We start from the raw sequence: 23726 nt of genomic DNA on the forward strand, positions 1-23726 counted from the left end.
AATTATATATATATATATGTAGAGAGAGAGAGAGAGAGAGAGAGAGAGAGAGAGAAAGAGAGAGAGAGAGAGAGAGAGAGAGAGAGAGAGGTCACTGCAGGGTCCTGAAAGAGAAGACTTGAGATTTAAGGAAGTTCTTCTCATCAACAAATATCTGAGAAGCAAGGAACTATGTTAAGCTCTATGAGGGAAACAAATAAATCTGGTCCAGTGGATGAAGCACTGGGCTTGGAAGTTCTGAGGCCAAATCTGACCTCAGATACTAGCTCTGTGACCCATGGTAAGTTACTCAAGTTTTGTTTGCCTTAATTTCCTCATCCATAAAATGGGGATAATAGTAGCACCTACTTCTCACAGTTGTTGTAAAGATCAAATGAGATGACTATTGCAAAGCACTTAGCACAGTTCCTGGCACAAAGAAAGTACTATAATGAATATTTTGTTGTTGTTTAGTCACTTCCAATTATGTCAAACTCTTCATGACCCCATTTGGGATTTTTTTTGGGCAGGAGTGGTTTGCCATTTCCTTCTCTGACTCATTTTAAAGATGAGGAAACTGAGGCAAAAAGGGTTAAGTGAATTGCCCAGGGTCACATAGCTAGTTAAGTGTCTGAGATCAGATCTGAACTCAGGAGGATAAGTCTTCCTGACTCCATATCTACCATACCACCTAGCTTCCCCTTATGTAAATAGTAGCTATTGTTATTCAATTCAAGGTATCCCTAAACTGCAGTTAGCTTTACTTAAAACTACACCATTTGGATTGTTGCATATAATAATAAGAGCTTACCTTTAGAGTTTGCATCATGATTCCTTCACAGCACCCCTGTGTTGTTAGGGTAGTAAATAGCCTCCATGAGTAACTTGCTATGGTCATATGGATAGGAGTAGAGGGGACCATCCTTGATCTCAAAGAAAGAAACTCAGTTTCCTATTTGGAGTAGACCATTAAGGCACACTGTAGTGCATAGAGCACTGGGCTTGGAGTCAGAAAGACTCATTTTCCTGAGTCACTAGCTGTGTGATCCTGGGCAAGTCACGTACCCCTGTGTGCCTCAGTATCCTCATCTATAAAATGAGCTAGAGAAGGAAATGACAAACCACTCCAGAATCCATGCCAATAAAACCCCAAATGGGGTCATAAAGAGACAGGCACGACTGAAAGACAACTGAACAACAATATAGAGGATGACAGGTTGGATAGAGCACTGGACTTTTAGCCAGGGAGACCTGGGTTCAAATTTCCTTCAAACGTTTCTATGTTGTATGACCGTATGAATAAGATTCTGTTTTGCATTTATTTTTTTAACTGCAAAATAGAGGTAATAATAGTACCTATCTCACATAATTGTGAAAATCAAAATGAGATAATATATGTAAAGTGCTTTTGCAAGCTTTAAAATCCTATATAAGTATTAGCTATCATTATATTATTATTAGTCTAATGATGGGGTTGGGTTAGATGAACTAGAACATCTCTTGCAGCTCTATCATTTGGTGATTCTGATGTTCTTTATAAAAAGCCAAATAACAATCAGAGATTTAAACAGCAGTTCAAGATAGCAGAAAAGGAGATGACAAAATGCATGCCATGATTAATTGTTATGCAAATTGGGTAGAAATTCATTCTGACAGGAATTGAGAGGGCAGAACTGACTGCAGAGTGAGGAAGAATGACTTTATGGAAGAAGTAAGCTTTGAGTTAGGTCTTGAAAAGAGGGTGTGTTTTCTGTTGTTTCAGTCCTGTCCCACTGACCCCATTCGGGCTTTTCTTGACAAAGACACTAGAGTCATTTGTTGTCTCCTTTTCCAACTCATGTTATAAATGAGAAAACTGAGGCAAGATGGGTTAAGTAAATCGCTCAGGGTCACACAGCTAGTCTGAGGCTAAAGAAGATGAGTCTTCCTGTCTTAAATCCCAACATTATACCCATTGCATCATCTAGCTGCCAACCTTGAAAGAAAGGTAGAATTAGAAAAAATAAAAGTCTATGGGCAGGAATCAGATGGTAGGAGGGTCCTATGAAGTATGAGAGATAGAGTGGACAGAATTAAATGGCCTCAAATTATAACACTGGACGCTGGCAAATAGAGGAGTCATAGGGGAAATAGCTGGCTTACCAAAATGCATTCATACATGCTCATATTTCTCTGGGTATCTTGCATCTTCCCCATTAGATGATGGATTGTGAGACACAGAGCAGGAAAGAAGAGAGAGAATTTGGAGAATTGGACTCAGTTTGGGCACCTCAGTTCAGGGAGGACATTATGAAATTGGAGGATATATATAGAAGAAAGACTAAAAGAGCCCTCGGAGCTATGACCTATAAAAGGAACTTTGAAGGATTTGAAGATGTTAGCCTGGAGAAGACTTAAGTTAGATGTGATGAGAGTTGTCTTCGAGTACTTGAAAGATGGCAGTGTGGAAGAGGGATTCCGTTATTTGGACTCCTTGTAGAGAAAAAAAATCCCTAACAACTACAGCTATCCTCAAGGGTTTTAGGTTGTGTTGGGTAGTAATGAGTTCATACTCACTGGAGTCTTCGAGCAAAAGATGGGTGGGTATTGTACTAGAAACTTTTACTTGAGTAGGAATTGGACTAGATGGGCACCAAGGTTCCTTTTGACACCAAAATTCTGTAATTCTGTGAGGGCTCTATTGTTCTGTGCCTTGACTGGACATATCTTGAATACCCTTTGGATGTTAATTTGGGAAACGACATAGATAGGTAGATCGGGGTATAGAAGAAAGCAACCATAATGACTAAGGATTTGAAGAACTATAATGGGAGAGAGGGAATAAAGGTATCCAAGTGGCCCAACGAATAAAGTATAGGACCTGGAAAAAGGGAGACCCAAATTCAAATCTTGCATCATACACTTATGTAATGACATATTGAACAGCCATGTTGAAGTCAAGATGATGGACAGTTACCTGCTTAGAATATAGAATGAACTGAGCCTGGCAGGAGCTTGGCAGGTGCCAAGGACAGTTAAGGCTCAGGTATAAAAGCCAGAATTTTGAACTGACAAGGATCTCAGACTTGAGATTGGGTTGGAAAGGGTGGTTTTGGGTAGGCCTTAGGTGAACTTGTTCAAACATCAACCAGTAATCTATTTCAAACTACTTCATCAATCCCTGATCCTGAATTTACTATCAAGAAGAAACACCAAGACCTTAATCAGCAGAGTAACCTTGATTTAGGTTGGGCCAGTCTGACCCAACCAGGCTGGCATCTATCAAATCTGATTAACATTATTCTAAAGATTATCAACAACATCATTAGTGTTAATTAGTTAAGGACCTCCTGTTCCCTCCTTCCCAGCTATCATCCCGCTTTCCCTTCCCCATGCCTTTTAGTAATAAATCTTCATAAACTTACACCAGTCTTGGCATCATCAAGAATCCTAAGGCATTAGTGACTCATATCCTTGGGATAATTGGAGGGAGGAGGACTATCACATCTTAGAGAAGCAGGCTTTAATTTGCAGTCAATCTAAGTGTTATCAAAAGCTTCAGTTAAACATAGATAACTGTACAATTCTAACTGCAAATTCTTTGTCTGGCTGGTAGTTCTGGGATACTGTTACATCTGGAGTTTGGGTTTAGCAGATTCATCACATTCAAACAACATCTACTGCTGTGGATGATCCTTTGAGATTCATTATTGTAACTCAAGTGTCTCACTTGGGATTTACATTCACCTTACCATGCTTCAGATCCCATTACTACCATCAATTTCTATAACACTTAGTAGCTACATGACCCTGGGCAAGTCATTTGACCTCTGCTTTCATTTTCTCATCTTCAAAATGGGGATAATAACATCTACTTCCCAGGGTTTTTGTGAGGATAAAATGATATATTATTTGTAAAGCACTTTGCAAACAATAAAGCATCATATGAATGCTAGCTAGTATTATGATTCATTCTCTTTGACAGAACTGGGGGCAATAGACAGGAATTATAGAGGAGCAGATTTAGTTTTCCTAATAATTAAATTGTCTAAAAGTAGAAGGGACTGCTTCCAGAGCTCCCTCTCACTGGTGGGAATTTCCAAGGCTTCTTTTCTAGTTTCAGGTGTGATTAGTCTCCAAAGTTCTACTCCTAGGCACAAAGATAATAAGCTTAATCTTCTAATACTTACTTTCATAATACCTAAAGCATGCATGATTTCACTGATATGGATTCTCCCTCCAATGATACAGACTGCAAGCTCCTATTAGTAGATGATCTTCATGTGTTGCTCTCAAAAATAATAAAATTATCAGCTGATGGCTCAAGTTACAGTCATGAGCCTGTTAAAAATTATCTAGGCTGGTCTTCAGATGGTAAGAGTTTGTCATTGGTCCCACATGAAGTCTTTACATCTTGCAGAGCATTTGACAAAGTCTCTCACATACCTTGTAGAAAGACTGAGTGTTACAAGACAGATAGATGGAATGGCTTAAAAAATTCAGATCAAAAATATGGTCACAAATAAGTAAATGCCAAATTGGAGAGTTCTCTCTATTGAGTTGGTCCAAAGATGTCCTGGGTCCTGTGTTTTTTCAACATTTTGATAAGTGACTCGGTTGAAACCATGAATGGGATAGTGATCAAACTGATAAAAAAAATATAAAAGCAGGGAGTAAAGTCAATAAGAATTAGTGAAAGAAATTGCATTGGCTAAGGAAGAGGGGTGAGAGGAGGGGAGGGAAATAACATGAATCATGTAACCATGGAAAAAATATTCTAAATTAATTAAACTGGGAAAAAAGAGTTAGTCAAAGATCTTGGCAGTCTAGAACAATAGCTAAATCTATTTAAAATGGAACTTAATAAGAATAAATACAAAATTCTACCCCACTCCAAGAATGAAATTCATAGATGCAGGATGGGGGGCTAATGTGTGGACAGATAACAGTTTGAGTGAAAAACTATCAAAGATTTTTGGGGAGGATGGTAGTAAACTTCAAGCCCAAAATGAATTAGCCATACTACTTGACAGTCCCCCATTCTCTGTCCCTATCCAAAAATATAATCTATACTTCATTAAGAAAGATAGAGTCAGGGGGACAACTAGATGGCTTAGTGGACTGAGAGTCATACCTAGGGACAGGAGGTCCTGGGTTCAAATCTAACTTAGCTGTATGATGCTGGGCAAGTCATTTAACTCTCATTGCCTAGCCTTACTGCTCCTCCACCTTGGAACCAATACGCAGTATTGATTCCAAAATGGAAGGCAAGAGTTTTTTAAAAAACAAACAAACAAACAAATAAATAAATAAGAAAAATAGGTGTCCAAAATAGATGATGGAAATAAACTCTGCTATGCTCTGTGCTAGTTATACACTTCTGAACAAATGTGTATGGTTCTGAGCACTACATTTAGGAAGAGCCTTGACAAGGCACCAGGATGGAGAAAGAGCTGGAAACCATGCCATAGGAAGATCAGTTTCAGACATTAGAGATGTCTAGCCTAAAAAAAGGAAAAATTCAGGAGGAAATGATGAGGAATAGTTGGGAATCGGTTTGTTTTTCCCCGGTTTCAGTTCAGGAGCAATGAGATAGAAGGTGCAGGGATTCAGATTTAAAATAATTGTAAAGAAAAAATTTCTAAAAAATAGAATTATTTGTTACCATTATTATTAATTATCCAGAGAGATAATGGGCTACGTAGGTATCCATATCACAGGAACATTGCAAACAGTGGCTAGACTGATTGGCCATGTTGTGGAAGGAATTCTCGCTCAGGAATGAGTTGAGTGTGATGGCCTTCAAGATCCCTTGTAATTCAGAGATTCTGTCATTCAGTGACCCAGCAAAAATTGACTTCTGTTGCTACAACCTTCAGGAACTTGAAGTGACCTCCATGCCACAATGAGGCTTCAAAGAAATTGCGTAATGGAGGATGTTTCCAATATTAGGCACAAGTGAATTTTTTTGATGACTTTATCCATCCTATCACCATGAAATTCATTCCCCATGAACTCAAGGTCTGTGGATTTAGAGTTAGAGCTGACTCAACCCGGACCACAGTTCAGCTGTATTGGGCTGCTTCAATCTCACGGATCTCTATTCTGGGTCTGTGAATCATAGAGGCCAAACAATTCAGCTCTCCGGTTCAGTTCCATTGAAATCTTTACTAATTTTGCTCTATCCACACTAATGGTTCCTGACCTAGAATATATCAGGACAATTAGCTGGTAATTTGTGCATTTAACTGGAAGATTAACTTATGAGAACTGTTGGCTAGCAGGAGCCCAAATTCAACCTGCAGTCTGACTCAATTAGCTAATATGGATTCCAGCTTCACTGCAGGAATTTCACACATACAAATGAGCACTTGTAAGAAACCTGGTGGAATAACCACTAGTTCGGTCTGCACAGCCTTGTAATCTGTAAGCCAACTGTCTAAATAAATACCATATTAATTGGATAATTATCATAGCCCACTGGTTGCCAAACGCTTCTTGCCAACCTCCCCTGCTGTCATTAAATGTTCTTTCTGCTCATATAGGCAGTTTTTATTTCCTTCACCTTTCTCCTTTCTTTTCTCTCATTTTAATTTTTAAAATCCTGAAAAACAACCAAAAAAGCAATGCCTGACCTTTTCTTCTCAACACGTTCTACTCAGTTTCTCTTCCTCGTGGGCTACTCCAGGGATACGCTGGAGTAACCCTCAGAAGGCACCCAAGATCAGGTGTTAAATTTTCATGTGAGCATTTCCGTTTAGGAAAACTGGCAAATGCTATACATCAGGACTTAATTTATTGCTCTGTCGATTATCTAGACCCAGATGTGTCAAACTCATGAGCCCCATGACTGCACACAGCTCACAACACTAATCAGTGCTACTGACCCAGATTAAAATGTAGTTGGGAAATACTTCACAAAATAAAAATACAAATTATGTCCAATAAACTCAATATTCACTAACGGGGACACTTATGTCCAGTTTAGGGACCCCCATTTCTATTTGAATTTGATCTCATTTCCTGTACTTAAGAAAATGATGGAGAAAATGGTAAACTTGAAAGTGTATTGTGGGTACATTTTTGGGGGAAAGACCAAGTTGTTAAACATTTACCAATGTGCCTCTGCCACATCCAGGGCCACTCATTCTTCCACTACTCCCTGACTCTTTTTTGTTGCTCAATTGTGACTTCATTTGGGGTTTTCTTGGCAAAAGATACTGGAGTGGTCTTTCATTTCCTTCCTCGGCTCATTTTATAGATGAGGAAACTGAGGCAAACGAGGTTAAGTGACTTGCCCAGGGTCCCAGAGCTAGTAAGTGTCTGAGGCCAGATCTGAACTTAAGATGAAACTTCCTAATACATAAATACATAGCATTGATTCTAAGACAGAAGGTAAGGGTTTAGAAAAAATCAGTCTCTACTCAGATCTCAAACTCCCTCAGATTATTCCCCCAAATAGACTTGCTCTCTGTGAATTCTGACTAGTAATGCATGGAACTGCTGTGATACTTGACTGTTTTTCTCTGGAAGGAACCTACACTTCGAGCAACCAGACAGAAAGAACAAGCACCAAGTGTCGAATCTCCGGCAGAGAACGCCATTGTAATAAAGTCAATGATGTCCTCTTCCTAAATTTAAAAGATACACAGCTTTGCACCTTGTGTTAAAATAAATTATAAATGCATTGCCCTCAATGCTCTATCCAAGAATTGTACTCAGCTGCAATGGAGCCAATTCCTCATTTGGTTAATGTACCTGCAAGGTTAACATAAGCAGTCCATCTCCTGAAGTTGGTGGAATTTTCAGTGACTGTTAAATTTAAGTCATTTGCAAATTTCATAGCATCAGAGTTCTAAAACTGGACGAGACATTAGGGACCATCTAGTCTAGGACTTTTATTTTACAGATAAAGAGGAAATAGAAACCCAGGGAAATGAAATCCCCCCGCTAAAGTTAAAGAGGTTCTGAGACTTGGAAATACAATTTGAATTCAGGTCCTCTGACTCCAAATCCATTGTCCTAGGCTACCTCCTGTCATCTCCACTCTTCTTTTAAAGTCCTTACGCCATTAATTTCATTGATTAATACATGGATGGCTAAATTGTAGAGAGATTCTAGTTCAAATTTTGCCTATTGGCTGTGTTAGTGAGCAAGCCACTTAACTTCTCTCTGTCTCAGTTTCTTTTTCTGTAAAGTAAAGATAATAACAGCAGAGTTCTTGTGAAGGTAAAATGAGATAATATTCGTAAAGCATTTTACAAATCTATGTAAGTGCTATTTTTATTATACATATTATGTATTATTCTATGTAAGTTCTATTATTGTTGTATTATTTATATTATATTATTATATTATATGTATGCATTCATTGTTGTTCAGAAGTGTCCAACTATTCATGACCCTGTAGACCCCGCCATTCATGAGGTTTTCTTGGCAAAGATACTGGAGTGATTTCCCATTTCCTTCTATAGATCATTTTACAAATGAGGAATGTGAGACAAACAGGGTTAAGTGACTTGCCCAAGGTCACACAGTCAGTAAATGTATGAAACCGGATTTGAACTCCTGAAGATGAGTCTTCCTGACTCCAGGCCCAGCACTCTATCCACTACATCACTACTTCCTATAAGTGTGTATAACACGTGCATTGTATGTAGAAACTAATGCATTTGCATTGCTACGACATAATTAGGGTAAAAAGCAATGGATATGGAGGTAGGGAAATTGAGTGAAAGTAAAATTCGCAGATTTGGGAGCAAAGAAATGACTTCTCTGGAAATAAAGGGATTGGACAAGTTTCTTTTTAGTTTGTTATCATGATCCTATGTAAATCATATGATCCAATATGTATTTACATGCATTACATGTATATAAATAATCTGAACCATAACTTTTTAAACCCTCACCTTACATCTTAGAATCAACACTGTGTTTTGTGAACCTTAATCTTTTCACCATTTTCCTTAGTCAGAATTAGAAGGTTATTTTTACATACTGAGTTAACGGTACAGGTGCCTTCAGAGACTTGCCTTGGGATTCTATCAAATAAATGAATGAATGAACAAAGCATTTATTAACTGTTAATGTGCAAAGCCCAGTACTAAGCATTCTCGGGACAGAAATAGAAAAGTGAGAACCTGTCCTCACGGAATGCACATTCTGATACTGATTGGCAGAGGGCGAGCAATGTATGAGATAGCCTAGAGTTGTGGTGTGACAGAATTCTATTAAAATACTTAGTGAATGAATAGTCCACTCCTCAATTTCTTTTTTTTAAATTAATTTATTTAATATAATTCATTCCCAGGTATCTCAGCCCTTCCTTCCCCCTGATCCATATAAAGTTATCACCTGACAAATTTAGCCAGATAGATAGATAGATAGATAGATAGATAGATAGATAGATAGATAGATGGATGGATGGATGGATGGATAGTGTCTTTCGTGTTTCTGTTTTTCAGTTAATTCCCTGGAGGTGGACATTCACAAGTTATTCTTCAAATATTTATTCTGTAGCTGTATGTGTTGTTCTCTTGGTTCTACTCATTTCACTTTTAATTATTTCATGAGAGTCTTTCTAAGCTCTTTTTAAAATTAACTTGCGCATTATTTCTTACGGCAAAGTAGTATTCCTTCACAATTATGTACCACAATTTCTCCAACCATTCCCCAGCTGATGGACATCCCCTCGGTTTCCAGTTCTTTGCCACCACAAAGAGCTGCTTCAAATATTTTGGAACATATAGGTTCTTTTCCTTTTTCCCTGATCTTTTTGGGAAACAGACCCATCAATAGGGTCTAAGGATATATGTAGTTATATAACTCTCTGGACATAATTCCAAATTGTTCTCCAAAATGGTGGGCTCAGTTTACAGTTCCACCAGTAGTCTATTAATGTCACCATCCCTCAATTTCACAAATCAGTTTTTCCCCCCTAGATGAGGCTGAGATGATACAGACAAAGCACATTGGTTAAAGCCATGGAATCACAGAATTTTTTGAGTTGAAGGAGACCTCAGTGACCATCAAATCTGTTCCATTCCTTAAAGACATTCTCATTAGTAACATAACTTATGGACTTCTAAAGAAGCAGGACCCTCTACTTCTCAGAGTACTTCATCCTGTTTTTGGACAACTAGGCTAGGAATTATTGGCTTTTTTCTCATTTTAGAGAAAAAAGAAAGGAAAGAAGGAAGGAAGGAAGGAAGGAAGGAAGGAAAGAAGGAAAAGAAAAGAGGGAGGGAAGGAAGGAAGGAAAAGAACATGAAAGGAAAAAAGAAATAAAGTTTTCAATAAGTATGCTTCAATCTGAATTCTGATTCCACAAGTTCTTTCCTTATTGAGGTATAGCATTTTTCATCATAAATCCTTCAGAATTGTCTTGATCATTGTATTGATGAGAATAGCTAGTCATTCACAGTTAATTGATCAATATACTATATTGCTGTTACTGCTTTTAATGATCTCCTGGTTCTGCTCATTTCATTTTGTATCAGTTCATATAAGTCTTTCTAGATTTTTAAAAAAAAACTTCCTGCTGTTCATTTCTTATAGTATAATAGTATCCCTTTACAATCATAAAGTATTGACTTTTTGCAACTTTTACCAATTACTTCTGGTTTTCCCCTCTTGGAACAAACAGAATAAAATTTAATATGAGTGGATATGGATAGAGTTTTGGACTTGAAGCTAAGAAGACTTGAGTTCAAATCTTATTTAAGAAATATACTGTATAACCTTTCACTTGACTTCCATATATAATTTCAGTTTCCTCATCTATAAAATAATAAAAGCTAGTACTTATATAGTTATCATCTCATTTGATTATTTCAAAACTCTGGATTATAGGTGCTATTATCATTACTGTTTTATAGAAAAGGAAACTGAGGCTGAGATGTTAAGTGATTTGACTGAAGTCAGCATCAAAGGGAGGATCTGACCTAAGATTTTTCTCACTCTAACTCCACCACTTCATCTACTGCACCATTCAGCTGCCCTGTAAAATGAAGGGGAGGTGCAGCAAGGTAGCTCAGTGGATTGAGACAGACCTAGAGATAGGGATTCCTGGGTTCAAATCTGGCCTCAGATACTTCCTAGCAATATGATCCTGGATAAGTCACTTAATCTTGTTTGCCTCAGTTCCTCACCTGTACGATGAGTTGGAGAAGGAAATGGCAAATCACAATGTCAAGAAAACCCCAAATGAAGTCACAAAGAGTTGGATATCATTGAAACTACTGAACAAAAACAACAGCTCTTTCTAGAATCCAAAAATCTTCCATTCTACACCTGTTTGGTCCTTCTTCTTGGAGTCATATGCATTTCCTAATGTTTTGTTTCTCGAGAAATTGAAATGCCATTTGAATTTTCCTTTTAAAAAATGTCCTAGGCTGCATTCCATGTTTGGAAGGAGGTGCTCAGTTTCATGACTTACAAAATGCACACATTCATGGCGATGCTAAAGAATATTGAAACTAACTAATCTTTAAAACTTTCTGTCCTTGGAAACTGAATTAAAGCTTTATGTTATTATTGTTTAATATTTGTTAAGCACCCACAGTGAGGCAAGATTATAGATAGAATGCAGAATGAGATAACCTCTTTGCTAAATTGATTTGGAATTTAAATTAGGCAGGCAGGTAACCTAATATAAGGAGCAGAATAGGAAAAATAAATGTTGTGTTGTAAAACTCAAGGTCGTACAAAGAAGAATCTTAAATTTCAAGAAAAAAAATGTTTTCCCCTGTGATCAAGCAATTTAACTTTTGTCCCTAGCACATAGTGGTTTCTTGAATGAGCTAAACCACTGAGCTCTTACTTCCATATTCTGTCAGGCAGAGAAATATGTAGTGAACCTGTTTTTCTGTCTCCTCCACCCCAACCCCACTACAATTTTGGAAAGAGCAAGTCAGTGAACTGCTCTATTTTTCCACTGGTCACATCAATTATTTCCTAGACCAAAACAGTGTTTATCGCACCTCCAGTATACTTATTATTTCCCTAATATTAAAGAGAGCCCCTTGGAGGCAAAGACTATGTTTCTGACCTTAGCACAGTGCCTAGCAGATAGTAAGCATTTAATAAAAGTTAAACTCCTTTTTTTCATTCATTCATTCACTCACTCACTCTTTTATTCATCTCTTCAACTAAGGGAGCAAGGAGTAGGATCAAGAAGTAAGATTCTGTCTCTGTTCTATCATTAGTTTATTGTATGACCTTCGACAAGTCACCAAATGCCATCTTGCTCTACTCTCTACAACATGGTGAATACAGCTTACCTTTTTAGCAAGAATATTGTTGTGGTAAATGAAATAATATCTCAGAAACGCTCCAAACTTTTCAGAATAAAGTCACTGGATAAATGCTTCACATTAATAACAGTGGCATTCCATGTTTATGAAAATGTGAATTTAAAAAACAGAAACACTAAAACATTTTAATTCTCCTCCACACACACATTCTGAAAGGATTCTTTTTGCTTGACTAAACAATTTACTGAAGATTCCCTCTTCTATAACTAAAATAAATTTAACTGATTAAAAGTTGATTCATCACATCTTTTCAGAACATACCAGTTACACACAACAAATGCCACATACAGTATATACCCCTATGGTGAATCATTTCTCTGTTTGGGTATTCATTATAGCTCTGGACCTCCTTTTGCCATCAGCATTCATTAAAAGGGCCACATCACTCCTGTATGAACTGCAGAATGCCACAAACCAAATATTTTCATCAGAGCTTTATCTAGGGTGGGCTGACTAGGCTCTAAGTCACAGGGGTTGATATCCTGGTGGAGCATATGCTTCCTTCTTGCTTTGGGTTCCCCATTCAGAGGATTTAAGGGGAATGTTCTGCAACTCCGATGGGTTGATCCTTGGATAGAGCCAATAGAGTAGAGTCTTCTGGGAAAGATGCTGCCCTTTCAAGCCACCTAGTTACAAGTACTAGATTTGAATAACTGGCTCGTAGCACTAGGTATATTTTACCTAGGAAGATAGATCTTTTTATGGACCTGCCAACATTTGTTGCCCAAGAATGGGTGCTACCTTAAAACACCAGGGCTAGTACTTCTCTGGGACAGGGACTATACTTCTTTGAAATATATTCAGCTTGACCTCGAGGACAATCTGAGAATGAGGAGCAAGCTTGGAAGGAGTCTGCTTTCATCTGTCAGATGAATTTGCTCCAAGGTCCAGAATTCCTCCATAAGGTTCAGCTTCTAGTATAGAAATTTAAAAATGTTGAAGAACCACAGGTTGTCATCTGGGAGGTAGCAGGGAAAACCCACAACCACCCCAGGCAGCCAGTCTAAGCATCATTAAGTTAAGTGTTTCAGGGAGACACATTTACTCTTCAGGTGATTAGGAGAGCATTAATAACGTCTTAAAGGTTCAAATAGTACCACAACTTCAGCCATGCTTCCTTGGCCTCATCTCCACAGGGGGATTATATGTTTCACACAATAAATTTTCCAGATAACTGGAGCTTAGTTTTTCAAGGGTAATTTTTTTAATTTAACCATTTTTATGGGAATCTTTCTAAAGAGCCAGTATGGTTTGACAGAAAGAGCAGGAGTCAGATGAGGAATCAGAAAGCTTTGGGTCCCATGCCAGCTAGGCTGCTGGGTCACTTGGAGCAAATCAATTCATCTCAAAAGGATTGGTTTTTCAGAATTTAAAGTTTTTATTTTAGAAAATTCAATAAGATATTGTCACATTTCAATTTACTGGCAAATTTGCAGATAAAGATACTGTTTGATGGTTATTCCTGATCTTCTCTGGAGACTTCAGATAGATAACAACGGGATTTCATTTTTTTAAATGTGATAGCCTCCAACTATTCACTGGTCAGCACTTCTTGGATGTTTGCTTTTGGAGGGCCTTCATAAAAAGATGAATTAGAATTCATCTTTTTATGAAGGACAAATTACAATTGATACTGACTGAGCAGTACAGATTTCTGAATTCATTTGTTCTGATAACTATCTCCCATGAGGAGGGCAGATGGGTAAAAGTAAAAGTTACATGTTCTTCAGATATTTTACCTTTTCTTTTTCTCAAGAGGATGCTAGTGGGGATTATGGGATGGGAGGCTTGACTTATCCAACGTACACAGCTCCTCTGAAATAAATACAGGTAACCAGTGCACTGACCCAGCTTTGTTTTGGTATTGGAAAAATTGTGCTCTGGAAATCACAAATAGGGATATTTACACAAACTGTAACTAAAGTGTCATGGGTCAATGTGTAAGCAGCTTACAGCTTAGTAAGAGAAAGTGAATAACGTAGCTGCACCTTCTGTCCACCCAAACTCAGTGTCCGTGTTTCATCAGATTGATAGGTTTGATGCAGATGGTTTGTTCAGCAACATCCAATCGGTGCATCAGATATCAGCCAAGCTGCTGTCATTGCTGGAAGAAGCCACAATGGACGTGGAACCAGCCATGCAAGGAATCGGTATGTTTGTTGTCTTCTTGAGTTCTCTAGAGCAGGTGGAAATATTATTTTAATAACACTCCCTTGGCCTTGATTTAACATTCTTTCCATATTTCCTGACTTTCCCAAAAGACTTGGAATTGCAAAGTCTACCTCCATTCTCACTGTAATTAGGTAAAATCTATGTTTCCAAATGGTCAATATCCATTTGCCAGTCTCTCAGTAGTGCCAAGCATTCCATCATCTTTCTGATTTGCTCCTTCCAAGATTTTTTACCTTCTAGAATATCTCTCTCTCCATTCTTTTTTCCTTTCCTTCTTTCTGATTTGCTCCTTTCAAGATTTTTTCCCTTCTAAAATCTCTCTCTCTTCTTTTTTCTTTTCCTTCTTTCTCCTGTCTCTTTTCACTTTCTCCCTTTCTATCATGCCCCTCTCTCTTTTCTCTCTCTCCTCTCTCCATTCTCTCCTTTCCCTTACCTAAAATGGCATCCCCAAGAGTTGATGAAACAGCAGAACATTCCTGTTTCTGAGGCTGCTTCTCTATCCAATGTTTACCCTTCCTCTCAGAGAGACAGAGTATGTCAAAGAAAAGCTCTCCTTCTGAGCAGATTTGAGAAAGGGAAGATTAATGTAACTACCTCACCTCCAGTCAGGCACAAATTGGCAAACACCAGAGTGCACCTGTTGTCCGACCATTTTATTGGTTATAAAAATTCCCACCCAGAACAAAGGTATCCAGGAAGCCGAAGATCGCCAAAGACACCATCAACATCTTGTAGAAAGAGGCCATACAGGCTTGGCCAATTGCCAGAACAGACCAACAGCTATCAGCTCCACCAAATAGAATTATTGAGGGTTTGTGTTAGAGAGGAAGAGCCAATCTCTCTATCTGCAATGTGGAGGGGAGGGCAGGAATCTTCAAAGCATTTTTGAAAGAGAAATAACATCTCTGTGAAGCTTTCTTTAGAGACACGTGACAAGGGGAACAGCTAGAACAATGCAGCATCACTCAATCTCCTTTTGCTGTTCCCCACCCATGATCCCTTTGGATAATTTCTAAATAGTCATTGATTCCAGGTTTAAAATAATTGTTAAAGGGGCAGGAAGCTAGGTGGCTCAGTAGACTGAGTATGGAAGCAGGAGGTCCTGGATCCAAATTTGACCTCAGATACTTCTTGGCTGTGTGATCTTGAACAAATCACTTAATCCCAATTTCTTAACCCTTGTCGCTTATATGCTTTGGGACTTACATCAATTCTAAGAAAGAAAGTAAAAACTTAAAAAAATAAAACAAAGGCATACAAGCAGCAAGGGCTAGGCAATTGGGATTAAGTGATTTGTCTAAGGTTTCACAGCTGGGAAGTGTCTGAGTTTAGATTTGAACCCAGGACCTCCCATATCTTAGGCTTGGCTCTCAATCTACTGAGCCATCTAGCTTTCTGGGACTTAGCACCAATTCTAAGAAAGAAGGCAAAGGCTTGGAAAAAATAATAAAAGAGGGGCAGCTAGATGGCTCAATGGATTGAGCCAAGCCTAGATATGGGAGATTCTGGGTTCAAATGTAACCTCAGACACTTCCTAACTTTGTGATCCTAAGCAAGTCACTTAACCCCAGTTGCCTAGCCTTTAGCGCTCTTCTGTCTTGGAACCAATATTTAGTAGTCATTCCAAGACAGAAGGCAAGGATTTTAACAAAATAAAATTAAAATAGTTGTTAAATTTTCTGTTTCCATAAAAATTTTTCATTCAAAAAATTTTAAATGATAGTATTTTAATTCCTCACTCAAGCCATGAAAACAAATCTGCATTAAATTTATTTTTTCCTTATTTTCTTTCTTTAGGGTTTCGGGATTTAGGGGAACTAATAATTTTTCCTACTTTGTCATTGAAATGTAAGAATGAACTATTAATGCACATCAATTTAGTTCCATGTTGAGAGAAATGTTTTTAAAAATTTAAAGATGGATTAGAGTTTTCTGTTTGTGAATGGAAAAAACCATGAAGTATTTGCTCTTGCTCTCATTTCATTCTTTTTCTTTTTAAATAGGGTGATAGTTCAGAAAATAAAGAAAGGATCTCTTCTAGCTTCATGCTTTGGCGGATAATGCTTTGGGGAAGGGGTGACCCAACCTGTGTACAAATACTGCTTTGGGGGAAATTAATAAGTGTCCTGCAGTGATATTTAGATGCGGGCAGCCCCAAGTGAAATTAACCTGATTGGCCTTGGCTTTCTTCCTGTATCTCACTCTAATCCTGCCTTCAAACCAACACGCATCAGACACAGAAGTCATCCTTCACCAAGAAAGAAGAGAGACCCAGAGTTATGTTACCGTGGAAACAGAATCACTTTTTATTACAAGATGCTTTGGTTCACCTGTGATATTTTGAAGCTGAATACATTGGTAGGGCTTGCAAGGGGGGGGGGGAAATCAAATGTTTTCCCTGAAAAAGTTGTGCTTGACTGTTGGGCAAATAAATCACCAATTTTTAGCACTTTGAGGTGCTAAATCCCTCTATAAATATCTCATTTTATCCTCACAACAACCCTGGGAGGTTTGTGCTGTTATTGTCTCCTTTTTACAGTTGAGGAAACTGAGGCAGACAGCTATTATGTGACTTTCCCAGGGTCACACAGTCAGTAAGTGTCTAAGGCCAGATTTAAACTTGAGTCTTCCCGACTGATCCAACATTCTTTTCATTGTGTCACCTGGATTTAAATCTTACCTTTAACATGTTCTTGTGCAAGTTACAACTCAATTCTCCCAGGCAAGTATTTGAGACTAAAAATTGCTGAAAAGGTGCCAAACTATGAGAGGTCCTGGGTTCAAACCTGTTCTCAGACACTTCCTAGCTGTGTGACCCTGAGCAAGTCATCTAATCCCTTTTGCCCAGCCCTTACCACTCTTCTGCCTTAGAACCAATACATAGTATTAATTCTAAGACAGAAGGTAAGAGAAAAAAAGAAAAGAAGGGAAGGGAAGGGAAGGAAGAAGGAAAGGAAGAGAAGAGAAGAGAAGAGAAGAGAAGAGAAGAGAAGAGAAGAGAAAACAAAAGAAAACAAAAGATGCCAACTGGCAGAAGTAGAGAATTTTAGGAGCTCCTTGTGCCAGTGAAATAATAAGTTTAGTACCTATATGCATATTTATAAGTTTATACAACACAACTAGGTGGTGCCATAGCAGATAGAGTGCTGGGCTTGGAGTCAGAAAGGCATCTTCTATAGTTCAAATCTGATCTCAGACTCTTACTAGCTATGTAACCCTGGGCAAGTCATTACACCTTGATTACCTCAGTTTCCTCATCTATAAAATGAGTGGGAAAAGGAAATGGCAAACTACTTCAGGATCTATGTCAAGAAAACCCCAAATAGGGTCATGAAGAGTCAAACATGACTGGAAAATAACTAAATAATAAGACACATACAAAGAGACATGATATAACTTTAGATGGGAAGATAAAATCAAAGGAACCAGAAAAGGTCTCCTACAGAATCTAGAACATGAACTGATCTCCTTTTGTTCTTATCTGCATCTCCATGTCCTTTCATATCCTTTATGTACTAATGTTGCCTAGAATCTGGGTCCATTTGTCTTCTCTACCTAGCCCTGCCCTCACTTAAAGCTCTAGCCAAGGTTTATGACTAACCACTCATACCCCCCACCACCACCATGTCTTGCTCTTACTCTATCTTTACTTTCCTCTCTATCTCATTCCCCTCAAATATCAAATACTCAGATTGACTATAATCTCATGGATTTAGGTGCTCCCTCCAGTGTTGTGTATTGAAATTCCTATCTGCCCACCATGTATGTCTTTTGTCCATGTTCTATTGGAGGTTTGGCACAATGAGTCCAAAAACTCTTTCCTCTGTTTTTGATGACATTGAAAGGGAGTCAGCAGAGCACTGAGAGTGTCTTCTTGTCATCATGCTATCTTACTTACCCATCTTTGCTTTCTAATATACATTTCCTCAAGGGATGTATGGGGTGTTTGGGAAAGACTAGCACTTCTGGTGGGAGGGCTTGCTGAGCCCTTTTGAGCTCATCCACCATTCCCCCCAATTCTCCCTTGTGGTTCCAAGAAGCCATAGTATATCTAGTGGCCACGTCCCAGTAAGCCATCTCAGCAGTAGGCTAACCCAGGTTGAAATAACCAATAGGCTTCAAACTCATTGATGAGTTAAGGGGATGTTTACACTAGGCATATGAAGACTTCCCCTGGCAGAAAGGAGGATGAGAAAAAATTGTTCCAATGGCCATGAAAGCAGCTGAAGGAGGCACTGTGGAGTACTTAGAACTTGTTCAGACATGGAAGTTGCTAAGGTCATCCACTGCATCTTGGACCATCACCAGACTTTTTGGCTTTTGTCTTACCACTGGACTTTGATGCATCTGGAAGAGAGAGTGAGGCTGACAACTTTGAGCCACTCCGCCTCACCTAAATCAGTTTATGAATGAATCCAAAGGCATCATCAGGAATAGCATTTTGATATACTCTTTGAGCATAAAGGACAACCAACCAACCAACATTTCCTTGATGACAACTTTTAATTTTCTTCTTTAAAATTTCTCATTCATTTTATATTGCAACCTGCTCCCATTGATCGTACATCTCTCCGTCTTCCTCTGTGTATAATCCTCATTGTCATTAGTCTCTCTCCTTTGTCATCTTCCCTTTGTTCTCTTTGTTTCTGGTGCTCTGTCTGTCTAGATGAGTGGAAGAGATAGTACGCTAATAAACTGCACTGAGGCACATCTCAAAAGCAAGGAAAACAAACCTATCGTACTTCAAAGGGGTCCCAAGCATATAGATCCTGAGGAAACTTTGGATGTTCTTTAATGTCGAAGGGCAACAAACAAGTATAACCATGTGGAGGGGGCAGAAATGAGATCCCTGACTATTTGGGGAGAAAGGAAAGTCTGCCTTCAACTAAATATTCAGTAGAGAAGAAATGGAATCATTTGAGAATTTTGTTGTTTGAAATCTGGTGACATTAACATAGTACTTTGAGTGTTAAGTCAAGTGGATGATTCACTAAACATGAAAGCTTGAGTTTTAAAAGGCAAAGGAACATGGAGGAGGCTATTCTGAGGTGTTCCATTTTGGGACATGAATTGGAATAGGCTCTTAGATATTGAGCTAGAAGGGACTCTGGAGGTCCTCAAATCCAATTGTCCTTAAAGGCTAAAGAATTTACCTAGGGGTATATGAGTGTTTGAGACAGGATTTGAATCCACCCAGGTGGCTCAATGGATAGAAAGCTGAATCTAGAGTCAGAAAGCTCAAATCTGTCCCTAGACACTTACTAGCTATGTGACCTGGGCAAATCATTTAACCTCTGTTGCTTTAATCTGCTGGAGGAAGAAATGTCAAACCACTCTTGAATCTTTGTCAAGAAACCCATTGATGAGCAGTGATCCAGGACAATTCTGAGGGATTTATGGAAAAGAACACTCTCCACATTCAGAGGAAGAACTGCAGGAGTGGAAACACAGAAGAAAAGCAACTGCTTGAACACATAGGTTGATGGGGTTATGATTAGGGACGTAGACTCTAAAGGACCAACCCAATGTAACCACCAATAATATGGAAATAGGTCTTGATCAATGACACATGAAGAAACCAGTGGAAATGTGCGTCGGCTATGGGGGAAGGGGGCTAGGGGTGTTGGAGGGGAGAGTAAGAACATGAATCATGGAACTATGGAAAATTTTTTTCTAAAAAAAAAGAAACCCATTGATGAGTTAGGGTCCTTGAGGTCACGAAGGACTGGGCATGACTGAACAATAATTTCTTGACTCCTTGTTCAGCATTCTTATCTACTACATCACCTTTCCCTTGCAAGAGAATAAACAAAATAACATATGCAAACTCTTTGCAAACTTTAAAATGTTATATAAATCCAACTATTCTTATTATTATCCACCTCAAAGTTCCATTGTTAAAAAGATAATACCTTATCTGAAAAGAATATTGTGTGTATTTGATGATACTGAACCATATCTACTTATGTGAAATAAAGTTTCATTACAGATACCTTAACTATCTATTCAGATCATTAAGCACTCAATTTAGCCCCAGAATTTATAGCAATCAGTATTTTGAAGAAGCCACTTAATATATATAACTATTAGGGTATCTTAAGTGACTTTAATGTTTTTCCTTTCTGAAAAAGTTTTTACCTTTTTTTTAAATTTCATATCCTCTCATGCTCATTAAACCCTTCTCTGTGACACAGAAGTAGATTTGAATGAAGCTAAACAACCAACTATGTCTATAGTCCTCAACTAGTGAAGAAGAAAGTGTGCTTGTCATTTCTTCAGAACCAAAATCATTACAATTCATCAGACTGCTTTTTTTGCCACTGTTACCATTTACATTATTGTGGTCATTCTATATATTGTTCTCTTGGTTCTGCTTTTTTCACTCTGAATCACTATAATTCTTCCCATATTTCTCCAAAATTCTCATATTCATCATTTCTTACAGTGAAATCAACATTCTATTTGGACATTCCCCAACTGAAGGGCATCCATTTGGCTTCCCTTTCTTTATTATTATGAAGTATCCCGCTGTTGATACTTAGGTATACACGGGAATTTCCTGTCATTTACATCCTTGGGGTATATGACCAATAGTGGGATTTCTGGATCAAATATTATTGTTTTCCAGGGTGATTAGAACTATTCTGAGGTTCACCAATAGCAACAATTATGTCTTCCCTTAGCATCTTCAAATATTGACTCTTTCGTAGCTTCTTAAAAACAATTTGCCATTTTAAATGTTTCTCATTCATATGTGTTGGTTTAAAAAATCTGCTTAAAGCAATAAAATAGCTGGTTTAGCAATGGACATGAAAAAACCAGCATATGGGAAAGGGATCATGCCAGACTAATCTTATTCTCTTTTTTTGATGGGATTACTAGAGTTGTAGGTCAGGGATCAGTGGCATCATGAGTGAATGTCTAGAGAGCTGACTTTTGAGTCATGAAAACCAGCGTAGAAGTTCTGTCGATTGTGTGAGCCTCACTTAGTCGCTTAACCTCACAGTAGCCAAAGCAACTTTCTAAGACTACATAATATATTAGTAGGAAACCTTTTTTGGTAGACATTCCTTGCCAGGGAAAACATGCACAGTGCCTGACCAGTGTGAAATTTGGGTTAGAGTACATGCTCTTTACGGATTTCTGCGCCTTCAATGATCTTGTTATTGGGGGCACTATATTCCCACACAAGAAAATTCATAAGTCAACCTGGACTTCGCCTGATGGAAGGTCGGAAAATCAGATAGATCACATCACAGTTTCCCGCAAGTGGAGAAGAAGCCTTCTAGATGTTAGGGCAAGACGTGGTGCAGATGTGGCCTCGGACCATCAACTCCTGGTGGCAACTTTTAGAACTAAGTTGAAATCATTCAACGACCTTTCAGGCAGATTACAGCATAAGTTCAACGTGCAAGATCTAAAGACCAGAGAGGAAAAAGAAGCATTCAATTGCAAAATCAAGAACAGGTTCGCGACCTTGACAGGACTCACGGGAGAGACAGTTGAAGACCACTGGACCAAACGCCAGCAGACCTGGAAGATCACCTACACAGAAGTCCTGAGAAAGAGAGAGAGAAAGCGCAAGGAATGGTTAACGCAAGAGACTTGGGCCAAGATACAACAGAGAAGAGATTTGAAACAGAAGATCAGCCAGTGCCAAGATCAACAGGAGAAAGAAGAACTTCGAACACAGTTCTGGGAAATTAACCGCCAGGTCAAGAAGAGCGCAAGATATGACAAGAGACGGTTCATTCACGATATGACCGAAGAAGCAGAAACAGCGGCTGGGCAGGGGAACATGAAGAGGCTATACGAAATAACAAGAACTCTATCGGGAAAGAACTACAACCCTAGCAAGCCAGTGAAGGACAAGACTGGCAAGACAATAACAAGCGATGCAGGGCAGAGAGCCCGATGGGCAGAGCATTTCGAGGAGATTCTGAACCGACGGCCTCCACCAACTGCTCTGGACATACCGCCAGCCACTGAATGACTTCAGGTGAACACGGGCCCACCTACCAAAGTTGAGATCGTCAAAGCCATCAAGACCATGAAAAACGGCAAGGCTGCACGTCCAGACGGCATCCCCCCTGAGGCACTCAAGGCAGACCCAGAAATGTCAGCGGAGATGCTACAGCCCCTCCTGCAGAAGATCTGGGAACAGGAACAAGTCCCGACAGACTGGAAACTAGGCTACCTGGTGAAGCTACCCAAGAAAGGTGACCTATCCCAATGCAGCAACTGGCAAGGAATCATGCTTCTATCCGCTCCCAGCAAAATCCTGACCAGAGTAATCCTAGAAAGACTGAAGGAGGCCTTGGACAAGAAGCTGAGAATAGAACAAGCAGGGTTTCGTCAGCACAGATCGTGCACTGACCATATTGTCACCCTAAGAATCATCATCGAACAGTCCATCGAATGGCAGCCCCCCCTCTACATGACTTTCGTGGATTTCGAGAAGGCATTTGACAGCGTGGACAGGAACATCATCTGGAGATTGATGCAGCATTACGGGATTCCCCTGAAGCTCATCAACATCATCCAGCGGTTATATGAAGACTTTACCTGCCAGGTCATCCATAATGGGAAACCGACGGCTCCCTTCACAGTGAAGACCGGAGTGAAGCAAGGCTGCATGCTTTCGCCCCTTATCTTCTTGATGGTCATAGATTGGATCATGAGAAGAACTACCAAGGACAACAATACGGGCATTCAATGGACTCACACCAAGCAGCTCGAGGACCTTGACTTCGAGGATGACATCTGTCTCTTTTCTCACAAGCAGCAGGATGCGCAAGCCAAACTTGCACGACTCTGAAGAAGCGGAGAAGACAGGTCTGAAGATCAACAAGAGGAAGACCAGGTGATCACAGTCAATAGCAGACAGGACCTGCCAATCCAACTACAGGGAGAAAACATCAAGGAGACGGACCACTTCACCTATTTGGGTAGCATCGTCAGTAAGGACGGCGGAGCAGAGGAGGACATCAGAAACCGAATCAACAAAGCCAGACAGGCATTTAACACCCTGCGGTCTGTCTGGATCTCCAAAGCACTGTCCCTCGTCACTAAGGTCCAACGTAAAGGCCGTCCTCCTATATGGATCAGAAAGCTGGAGAGTGACGAGCGCTAACACCAATAAACTCCAGGTCTTTGTTAACAGATGTCTACGCCACATCTTGAACATCAGATGGCCTGAAAAGATCTCCAATGCCAGACTCTGGGAAAGAACAATTCAGTGTCCCATCAGCCAGGACGTAAAGAAACGTAAGTGGAGATGGA

At 39.2% G+C, this 23726-nt stretch overlaps 1 protein-coding gene across 1 annotated transcript in view; it reads left to right on the forward strand.

Annotated features, from left to right (window-relative positions):
• The window catches only part of ARHGEF38 (Rho guanine nucleotide exchange factor 38), a 78744-nt gene that overhangs the window by 52504 nt on the left and 2514 nt on the right, over positions 1–23726 (forward strand). Inside the window, exon 3 of the mRNA XM_044680965.1 lies at positions 14299–14422. Coding sequence (XP_044536900.1) covers positions 14299–14422 — 124 coding nt within the window. The remainder of the gene's footprint in view (positions 1–14298; positions 14423–23726) is intronic.

The sequence above is a fragment of the Gracilinanus agilis genome, chromosome 6 (assembly GCF_016433145.1).
Source record: "Gracilinanus agilis isolate LMUSP501 chromosome 6, AgileGrace, whole genome shotgun sequence".
In the NCBI taxonomy this organism is placed as follows: Eukaryota; Metazoa; Chordata; class Mammalia; order Didelphimorphia; family Didelphidae; genus Gracilinanus; species Gracilinanus agilis.